Source organism: Danio rerio, chromosome 1, assembly GCF_052040795.2.
Source record: "Danio rerio strain M-AB ecotype USA chromosome 1, GRCz13ab, whole genome shotgun sequence".
NCBI classification, from domain to species: domain Eukaryota; kingdom Metazoa; phylum Chordata; class Actinopteri; order Cypriniformes; family Danionidae; genus Danio; species Danio rerio.
The window spans coordinates 43686206-43697997 of NC_141021.1; the positions used below are offsets into that span (position 1 = coordinate 43686206).

Below are 11792 nucleotides of genomic sequence, written 5' to 3' on the forward strand. Positions count from 1 at the left end.
ACTGTTCTTAAGGGGAGTGTGTGTGCGCGCTTGTGTGTGTGTGTGTGTGTGTGTGCGCTTGTGTGTGTGTGTGTGTGTGTGTGTGTGTGTGTGTGTGTGTGTGTGTGTGCGTGTGTTTACAGCATACCGAGGAGCACGTTGAGGAGCCAGGTGTAGAAGTAGTGTGTTCTGCGTGAGTGTTGACACACACTGACAGCCGAGCTGGCTGCTGTTCGTCGAATAGTGGGAGAACTGGACTTCAGATTGGCGACAAAGGCCTTTAGCAGCATCTACATACACATATACAGGGGGAAAATCAGTGGTGGCACATTCAAAATCATCTAAATAAGGTCATTTAAACAGAAAATCTGATTTTAAATATATGAAATCATGATAAAAGTTTAATATATTTTATTATTTATAATGATGTCGCTGCTTTGCATATTTAAATACTTTGGTAAATATAAATGTAGAAATTTGGTAAATACAGTGGGTACTATGATACAATTTCTGGTAAATATAGAAGTTGTTGACATGAAATCCAGATTTTGGTAAAAACCCAAAGAATCCAAACAAAACAATTTCAGAAAGATTTGTTATGAGTAATAACAATAGAATGAGAAAAGGAGAAAGCATTAAACTATTAAAATGTATCTAATACTTTGCAGAGATATATATATATATGCTTTGGTGATGACAGCTTCAAGATGCCTCTTGTATGGAGAGTAGAGTCACATTCATTACTGGGGTATATATTTTTTTAACATACTTCAAAAGAGTCTAAAAATCTTGATGGTTCTGTGGGTCTCATCTATAAACTCTCATCTTTACTTATTTTCTATTGGATTGAGGTCAGGTCATTGGCTGGGCCATTCCAGCAGCTATATTTTTTTATTCTGTAACCAACTTGGTTGTGTTTAGGATCATTGTCTCGCTGAAATATCCACCGTGGGTTCACCTTCATCCTCCTGGTACTGTAGGTGTGAAAGATTTCATAATTCTGGTAATGTAGGAACCAATAACCACATTTCCATGTGCTTTCCTTTTTACACCTCCATTTCCTCATGTGTTTAATCCTTTTCCCCAGTGTCATTTAATTTTTATTACACATAAATTAATTGCTATTCTAATTAGTTTTGTTTTTTGTGTGTGTTTGGATTTCTTTGCTTGTTACTCGCATCTGGTGAACATTTCAAGTCAGCAGAACCTTTTGCAATATATTTTGATTAAATGGTGACATGTTCAATACGTTTTTTTTTTTTGTTTTTTACCAACTGCATTTATAGTTCACTTTTTTTTTAATTTTGATCAAATAAATGCAGCCTTTTTAACAAAAAACACTTTTAAAAAACAAAATTATAATTAAAAAATCTGTATAATTTTTAAACCGTAATTATAACAAATATAATAAAATAACCTTTGGCCTACATACAAACACACCACATATATTTTATTAAATTATGCCTTTTGCATTCCTAAGGTTTTTCACTTGTGAAATGAGCTCATTCATAACCGTAGCTGGATTTAAAAGCATCTAGAATCACAATACTCTTGTCTTTAAAAGTGAATGTGTTCTTGGCAAGAATACAGACTCTTTCCGCCTCTTGATGCGAGGGAGAAGAGGCTCATGGATAATTAAATCCAGCCTGAGTGAGTCATGTTCCATATTGAGGAGATGATGTCACCACTGCGCATTTACAGCTTCAGATCAGACAGTCAAGATAACGGTGAGGGAAATCCCTCACTCAGGTGCCAAATCACAGAATTCAGTAGCAAGGCAATCTAATTTTCATGTCAAATACATAAGGCCATCCAGAATGACTAATGACTTTTGAAAGGTACATTTTATTGCAAATCGCCTGATGTGGTCTTCTGAAATGTTTTACTATGACCAAATTTGAGCTAAAGTAAACACATGATCAACTTGGGAAATGCTACTTTTTCAGCTCATACCTTAATCTCTCCATCATTGGCAAAGTGTCCGAGAGCAGCCATAATTTTAGGAATTGAAGAAGAGAGAGTTTCCTGCACAGTCTCTTCTTGACGTTTTGTGATTCGTGTCAAACATGGTAGCAGGTTCACAAGGTACGGCCTGGGAAAAGTGACAATGAGGGTTAGGATTTATTGTGTTTGCTTATCTTTACAATCAAAAGCATGTCACAGCTTAAGATCAGCATGAAACAGAAGTTGCAATGATTTTTTCTTCGTTATTGTGATGTTCTTCAGGAACTGACTTGATCAATGGAAATACAGCAAAATTGAGGCAGATTTGAATATACTCAGTTTACTCTCAAGCGACTTACCTCTGGCACCTTCACACGCTTTATTTTATTATTTATTTTTATTTTTATTTTTTGAGGAGCCCTATGTTGCTAAAAATGTAAGAGTTCAATTTAAGGAAAATTTATTTAAACCAAATTATTCACCTGCTATGACCAAGATAAAGACAGACAACAAGACCAATGGCACATGAAAGGTAGACATTATAAAGACACATTAATATTTAAAAACATAATCAAGTGCGTAGATAAATCATGTAGAATAAACACCACAATATTACATACAAATGGAATTCAACTTTAATCTAAATATGTATTTAAATTCATATACTAGTACAAAATTTGGTTTATTTCCATTTTAATGGAAAAAGTAAAAAATAAATTGCAGCTTTTTTTGTGTTAAACAAAATACACATAAAGAGACAGTTCACCCAAAAATGAACATATATTCACTATCTAATGTTCCTCAAGTGTTCATTGAACACAAAATATAATATTTTATCTAGAAAATATGAAAACAGTAGGGAATAGTTTACTTAGTTTACTTACTGTGGAAGTCAATGGTTACAGGTTTTAGCATCCTTCAAAATATTTTACTTTGTGTTTATCAGGTGAAAGAAACTCAAACAGGTTTGAAACAAGAAAAAAGTGAGTAAATGATGACAGAATTATCAGTTTTGGGTGACCTATCCCTTTAAGTCTATAAAATCTCTGAACATTTTTTTCTATGATTGTTGTAATTACTTTGAATGAATGGGTGCGTTCAACAGAACAATAGTCCAAAACCAAAATACCTCCAAACCAAACCTTTATTTTGACACTCTGAAAATAACAGTTTCTGTTTATATACGTCATGCATTCTCAAATTAAAATATGAAATACTTATGGAATGAACTCTGTTCTGCAACATCAAATTTAAAAAGTCTTTTCATTGTTTAAATTCAATGCAATTCAATTCAATTCACCTTTGTTTGTATAGCGCTTTCACAATGTAAATTGTGTCAAAGCAGTTTCACATAGAAGATCATAGTAAATTTAAAAGTAACAAGCACTAGTCAAGACTGCAATTTAAGAGTGAAGCCCTACTTTCAATTTATTTATCTTTAATTTGGCAAATTCCACGTTTGCAGTAAACTACATTCCTTTGTTTTGAGCTAGTCCTATGATTGTTCCCACAATGTTCCACAATAATTGGGTCCTGACCAGTCTACTAGAAGTAAGTGACCAAAAGTTGAGCATACCTGCATTTCTGTGGACGCACCAGGTGAGCAAGCTCTGCAAACCTCCACAGGGCTGCCCGCAGACTCCGAGAGGCAGCGTTCTGTTACCACACACACAGTAAAGTGATCCATTAGTGAGCTGTACATTTACTTAAAGAGCACAAGACTCATGTGCCTGTGAAGTTTATAGCATTTCCCCCAAAAAATTTTACTAAAAACAAAAACAATAATCAAACCAATCAAATAATCAAATATTGTTGCAGATAAATCGCAAATTAACAACAAAAGTGCAACAAAAATGTAACTTAAATATAAATCAGCCACACAACGTAATCCTAGAACTCCAGTTCAGTACACTGACATGCATTTACAAAAGAACTCCTAATAAATTAAACATTCATTACAAAAAGTTTATTGAGTCTGATTTACCTTTTTAATCTCTTTATACAGTTCAAGTTGTAGTCTAGGCAAGTTGGAATCCATCAATGCCTGCAAAGATAAACAAAGAAATTATATTACCATTGAACAAAAAAAAAAAAAAACACCACTACAATCATCATCCAATTGAATATATGTCAGATATGTAAACTACAAATGAGTTACTTTGATGATTTTGTTGAGGCACTCATCGGCCACCATCCTGACGTCAGACTCTTTGTCATCGCTGCACAGCAAGAACATTTCCATGGCAATTCCAAGAAGTTTCTGGAACTCTGGAGACGTCCTGATAACAAATTAGTGTAATTAAATACATAGCTAACAACACTAGAAGGCTAAAATTATTGGTCACAGCTTCGAAATGAACAGTGAGTCAAAATAAATACATTACAGTATGTTTAGCAATTTAAAATCAGCTATTTTTCTAGGCCCAGAGATCCAGAATATAATTGGAGAAAATAGGGAAATAATATTCATCTGTTTGTGGTCTTTTCCTCTGTTCATTTTTTATTTTTTGCTTGTTTATTTAACAGAGACAATACACTTGACATTGTTTTACAAAGTCAACCGATGTTGTGTACATAGGGAATATAGCATAAAGCTAATTTGCAACCCTCGTCCCTGGTCTAGTACATCTAGTACATCTGTTACAATCACCCCAATTACCCTCAATCAAAAACTGACAGCTACAAGATACAAGCTGCGGCAGAAAAAGGAAATGCTACTTGAAAAACAAGGATGTGGCAGGGCTGCATGGACAGTTATGCCAAAAAGACTAACACTAATAAAAACAAACCCATCAAGATCACCATAAACTGGATCTATCTTCTCTATGTGTATTCAGGACGTAATCAAGAATTTCAAGAAGAAATAAAACTAAAAGAAATGTTACTGGCTTTTTCATTATTTATCTAGATTTGTTTGTAGTTTATACAGTTGAAGTCAGAATAATTAGCCCCCTTCAAACTGTTTTCTTCTTTTTTAAATATTGTTTTTTTCAAATGATGTTGAACAGAGCAAGGTCATTTTCACAGTATGTCTGATAATATTTTTTCTTCTGGAGAAAGTCTTATTTGTTTTATTTCAGCTAGAATAAAAGCAGTTTTAATTTTTGTAAACACCATTTTAGGGACTAAACTATTAGCCCCTTAAAGCGATATTTTTTCACGATAATCTACAGAACAAACCATCGTTGTACAATAATTTGCCTAATTACCTTAACCTGCCTAGTTAACCTAATTAACCTAATTAAACCTTTAAATGTCACTAAGCTGTATAGAAGTGTCTTGAAAAATATCTAGTAAAATATTATTTACTGTCATCAAGGTAAAGATAAAATAAATCAGTTATTAGAAATGAGTTATTAAAACTACTATGCTTAGAAATGTGTTGAAACAATCTTCTTTCCGTTAAACAGACATTGTAAAAAAAATAATAAACAATTGATCTAATAATTCAGGGGGGCTTATAATTCTGATTTATTAGGACTCCTGTGAATTTTTCTTTTTCAAAGATTATCCAAATGATGTTTAACAGAGCAAGGAAATTTTCACAGTATTTCCTACATTATTTTTTTTCTTCTGGAGAAAGTCTTATTTGTTTTATTTCAGCTAGAACAAAAGTGGCTTTTAACTTTTAACTCAATATTTTTAGCCCCATTAAGCAATTTTTATTTCCAAATATCTACAGCTGTTGTTCCCAAAATGGAGATCACAGGACAATGACAGGGGGTTACTTTAATGATTTCCAAAAGTCAAATTAATTTTACTAAACTGTTAGAATAAATATATTTTATCCATGAGATGATATATTTTATCCATAGAAGATAAAAAATAGTAGTTAATAGTTAATAGCAACAACATGCAAATAAAAAGCCACCAGAGAATTTTTTTTCATAAGTGCTGTTTCTGCTATTGTTGGTATTTTGCCTTGAGTCTGAGAAAAAACACATCACAATTAAAATCTATTATTATTATTAATATAATTATTTTTATTATTAATGATTTGCCTAATTACTCTAACTTACCAAATTAACCTAGTTAAGCTTTTAATTGCACTTTAAGATGAATACTAGTATCTTGAAACTATCTAGTAAAATATTATTTACTGTCATCATGACAAAGATAAAAGGAATCAGTTAGTAAAAATTAGGTTTTAAAATGTGTATATACAGCCATAACAGAAATAAATGACATTGTATTTATTGTAATGTATTTATAACTAATATTACTTAACAAATTAAATGTATTTTTGTTAAAAAATAATTGCTAACAAAAATAATTGATAACAAGCTTTGGTTTTCAACATCTAATTCAACGTCCTAAAGAATAAAATGTGCAATAATTGCAAATATTTTGCCATTTTATTTTATTTCAAAGGATTCAAGCTGAAAGAAATGTTTGACAACTTGAAAGAGTTTGAGTATGTTATACTTTATTTGCTAAGTGGCCTTAATAATTTAGGATTTTCATCTCAATTCACTGAATTTGCAATGTTAGAGTTTAAAAAAAAATCCAACCTAGCCTCAGCATCAGTAGGCTTTTGCCAATGACTCATAAGACATGACCAAATCTGATTAACCTTAATCTGATGTGTTCATCCATTGACTATTGCATACCTCAGCGACTGTGCCACAATGTTTTCACATATCGTCAGGCAATGAGTCACTCTGTCCTTTTTGGTTGTAGCAAGGTCTTTTTTCCTGTGAAAAAATAATACACAGAACATTAAATAAATCACAAGATTTTCTGAATGATTTACATCTATCGAGATAAGGATGAACAGATTTAACGTGTAACTCCACAAAGCAATCAAGCTGTAAATCTGACACCGATCTGTAAGTGAGAATATTATGTTGGGCCGCAAAAGTCAGTTAGATACTCTTTATAGTGTCAGCAATACTGATTAGCTAAATCAATTAAGTTAATGTAATCTTGCTAGCGTAGCCGCGATAAACATGTCCTGCAGCACATGCTGTATAACATTACCGCTCACTGCTGATGATCTACAACATATCTGAGTTGATTTATTCCCCCTAATTAACTAAATTATGTTCAATCCATCCATCCACATGGTGCTGGAGTTGTAAATAAGGGAAATCACTCTTTTAATTGCACATAACCCCCACTCCAATATCTTTACAGTGTATTCATATCAAGATAATAACATGGAGCTCTTGCATTGTGCTAAATATGGTTTGAAAAGTTATCAAGATTTCAAGAAAACAACAACTTTATATTAGTCTGTCACAATAATCAATATATCGACTTATCGCACAACACATGGACATGACATCATTTTTAGTGATGCAATATATATCGCCCGTACAATAAAAAATATATTTCAGCAACAATTCAGCTGATTGTGGAACATCTCCATCTCTATTGGAGGTGTCAGTATGGTTAAAAACAACACTATAGTATTTACTATAAATTACTGTATATTTTCATGTGGGTGCCTGACAACTGATAGCAGATATTGCAGCTTCTGTAGCTTTTTACCTTGCACTTTTTGTTACATTTATTCACAATATTATTTATTTGTTTTGTATATATTTACATTTTCACATTCTGATTCCAATGCCTAATCATTAAATTACTAAAATGACTATAATTAAATGAAATACTCTTCAGAATAAAATATGTGTTCTTTGGAAGAATGCACTTGCATCGTATTTGGACAATATTATAGTATATTGTCATTCTGGCCTTATATAATGTGTAGGCATGAGTCAATCACTGGTTTAGAAAAGTCAAGGTTTTAAAACTGCCAACATTTGCTGTTATACTGTTCTAACGGTATATTTTGTTTTGTTGTTTGTTTGGGGGTGGGGGGTTGTGTATGTGTTTTTACAGTATCAGCAACAGTGTCTCCAGCAGAAAGAGACCCTCCACATTAATAGTTACTGTTCAAAAATATTTGAAATGTTTTTTATAATAAAATATATTGTGTTCAATAGGGGGAAAAAAGTTGTTTTTACCCAGACATTTAAAAAAAAAACATATTTTAGAGAAATAATTACAATATTGTGAGATTTTTAACCAAGGTTATCATACCGTCAGAATCTTATCCCGCGCCATCCCTTATAATGAGTGACATAAAATGGTCTTAAAATGACAATAATTTCGTTAATCACACTATATTTTGGTGCAATATATCACAACAAAAATTTGATATTGTTACATGCCTACTTTAAATGAACATTTTAACATATTTTTTACTTTAAATCAAATGTGAGATGCTGGCTAGACTATTCGATTTTATTTTTATTAAAACTGCAATTTCACATTATCACTCGATAAAGACTGTACTCTGACCACGAGTCATAAATCCTCAAATATTTATTCAACTTAAAATCTAGCTGGCTTTTGCATTCAATACATTTACTATTCAAAATACTGTAATTTCAAGACATTCAGCATGATTGTGCGTGGACAAATCAATAGATGAAAACTTGCTAGGATTAGGGCTGCACGTTATTGGAAAAATCTAGAATTGCGATATATATATATATATATATATATATATATATATATATATATATATATATATATATATATATATATAAATTTTTTTTTTTTTTTTTTTTTACTTTGTGATGTACTGTGATAAGAATACAATTTCACCAGATGACGTAATATCTATATTTGGAAAGGATTTATCATGTTAGATTGATTGGGATGATTCTGCTTTGAGAGTGCATCTCCATAAAATCTAATAGACAATACATTTTCATTGTGGTCTGAGCTATTTGCAATGTTTTTCTGTATTTGCATGTACGTGTTTTGTCAGAAATTGATGAATTTGTGTTTACTATTTGCATCTTCATAAAATCTAATAAACAATCTATAGACTTTTGGGGTCCCCCAACACATTTTCACTGTGGGCTGTGCTATTAGCGGTACAATTGTGTATTTGCATATGTTGTTATTTTCATGCATAACAATATATAAATACAATTTTTAAAAAGATAGAACAAAAATAAAGTGTTTTATCGTTTCCTTGAGTCTAATAGTATTTAAGTACAGTAACTGAATGATAAAAACAAAAATAACTCAATAAAATAAATCATTGTTAAAGTCACAAATGGTACAATTTTTATGCCTGAATGTTTTTAAAATCATTAATCACGTGCAAACGATCAATTATATCATAAACTCAACATTACATATATCATGCGATGTGACTATTGGTAATGATCACATTGCAATACCGATGCTGAAACGATATATTGTGCAGCCCTAGCTAGGATTATCTATATTAATAATATATGTACTGTAGGATTATCCAATATAATATTTCCATAATTCATTCATTCATTTACAATATATAAAATTATCAAATAGACTACAACAGGGTATATACAGGAGTCAAAGGGTAAAATTTAATACTTTTAAGACTTTTTTTAGAATCTTTCTATTAAGACCTCATCGCCACTTTAGTTCTGAACAGGTAACATTGGTGATATTTTAAAAATATATTTACTAAATAATGATTGAAAGAAACTAATCCTAAACTAGAACATTATTCATATACTTTATTAAAATGTTAATCCAGTCAGTTTCGCCTATAGAACAGCAGAAATAATGGTGCTGCCTTGGTTACTGCACTAAGCAAAGCAGTGTGACATCCAACTTAGTAGGGTTTAATCAATTTCACAAACTACACAGCATCCCAAACTTTCAAACAACGTCTAATACTTTTTGAGACCCATTTTAGTTACAATAATTAAACATGATTTGAAATACACAAAGCAGAATAATAAATGCAAGCAAAGCGACGAAAACTTTCATGTTTAAAATAACTTTTGTGCAAATGTCCAAATTACATTGTCATTCAGAATCACACAGACAGACACACACACACACACACACACACACACACACACACACACACACACACAGGTAAGAATACATACACTACTATCACTTTAAGCTGTATAGAAGTGTCTTGAAAAATATCTAGTCAAATATTATTTACTGTCATCATGACAAAGATAAAATAAATCAGTTATTAGAAACGAGTTATTAAAACGATTATGTTTAGAGATGTGTTCAAAAAATCTTCTCTCTGTTAAACAGAAATTGGGGAAAAAATAAACGGGGGCTAATAATTCAGGGGGGTTAATAATTCATCAAAAATACAGTGAAAATTGTGAAATGTTACTGCACTATGAAATAACTGTTCAAAAGTAGTGTATCATTTAATTTAATAGTTTATTTCTGTGATATTAAAGATGAATTTTCAGCTTCATTACTCCAATAGTCCCATAATCAATCAGAAATCACTCTAATATTAATTATTATTGTAAAAAGCAATAATTACTGGAGTGATAACTTCATTTAATAAACTTCAAGTAATAAATAAATATTTAAATAAGTGTTTACATTTTTTTTTTTACATTTGATGATGAACAGAATAATTTTATTAAAAAAAATAAAAACATAAAAAGAACCCCAAAGTCTATATGTAAAAAACCGGTAATGTACATATAGACGTACATGTATAATAGTGGTTCAAATATCTGTCCTTAACACAGTGCATGACCAAAATATAAATATACATTATATTTTTGGGAATGCTCTGCGAACCTTAAATATTATACTTTAATATGGCATCAAAGTAAACATGCCAAAGCAGATATTTATGAGATGTTTATGAGTAAAGGGAAGGCACAATGACACATCTTACATTTTCAATATTTGGATACTAAAGACTATTTTTGAGTGTGTGTTTGAGCTGTACGTCATATATGACAGTATTGTTTATCTAATGATGTTTAGTGACAGACGAAGACATGCAGTTGTGGGAAGTCAGAATAAAAATTCAGAAGATGGCAGCATTCAAACACAAATAAACAGATTCATTCAGTGTAATTGTTTTACACCACAACACTCTTGGACATCAGAAGTCCTGAAGCCAGTTCTTGAGAAGTGCGCAGTGTCTGATCTCAGCACTGACGCAGAATCTAACAAGGCTCTGTGACACATCTATGGTGTTGAGCATCATGTGATTAAAAACCCAAGACAACAACAACAATAGTCAGCCTTATGAAAAGACAACACTGCACTTATGCATGTTGTGATAATAACATTAGCATGGCCACGGTGTCAAGTGATGTCAGCGCCCTAATTATGAAGATGATGATCATGATGATGAAGCAGAGGGCTATTACTGCAACAAAGCGTTAAACAGCATTAACATCAGTTCAGCACTCACTGTTTCTGGACGAGCTCCTCGGCCGACAGCGGGCCTTGCTGCTGCTGGAATGATTTTAGCGACTCAAACGCTTTCATTAGCTTCTCCATGGTGGCCATTTTAACAGAAGCTGTGATGAAGATATAATCTGATCGGAGATAGGGTAATATTTACAAACTGAAAACGACAGCCAGTGTCACAGACTGGTAACGAGCGCTGTGCAGAATGCCGAAGGGAAACTGACGGTGTCGTCGAGACGGACACCCCCTCACGGAGGACAAAAGCCCTTCAAGTCCGGTCTAATTTCCGCACACCATCCGATTAGGACCATTGTTCAAACAATATGCTCTGAAGGTAGTTGATAGCACGTCCAGTTCCGAAAGCCATCTTAAAGCTGGGTTAGGAGAGCAACTGTTCTGCTGTATTTCCGGGTTAATAAAACTCCTGTCAAAATTGAAGTCCTCTAATTCATAATAAAATCAATGGCGAATGTCTGCATCTACAGCTTGCTTAGCTTGATTGTGATGCAAGTCTTCCGCCAGAACGACTGATAATGTTCTTGATCAATTACTAAACTTTTTTGTGTTTGTTTTGATAATTTAAAATTTGATGTAATATTTCTGACGAAACGAACATGTGTTATTGTTGTGTATACAAATATATTGGCAAATATAGCCTA

General features: G+C 32.2%; 1 protein-coding gene across 9 annotated transcripts in view; it reads right to left on the reverse strand.

The window, feature by feature from the left end:
* The window catches only part of htt (huntingtin), a 77500-nt gene extending 65974 nt beyond the window's left edge, over nt 1–11526 (reverse strand). For 8 of the 9 annotated variants that reach the window (XM_087235149.1, XM_087235148.1, XM_087235146.1 and 5 more), the window contains exons 1-7: nt 11135–11526; nt 6534–6617; nt 4082–4202; nt 3908–3967; nt 3500–3579; nt 1933–2071; nt 128–269 (exon numbers count right to left, since the gene is read on the reverse strand). In XM_087235149.1, the coding sequence (XP_087091275.1) occupies nt 128–269; nt 1933–2071; nt 3500–3579; nt 3908–3967; nt 4082–4202; nt 6534–6617; nt 11135–11232 (724 nt within the window). In that variant the 5' untranslated portion in view covers nt 11233–11526. 9 annotated transcript variants of the gene reach the window in all.
* Nucleotides 11527–11792: the final 266 nt, after the last annotated feature.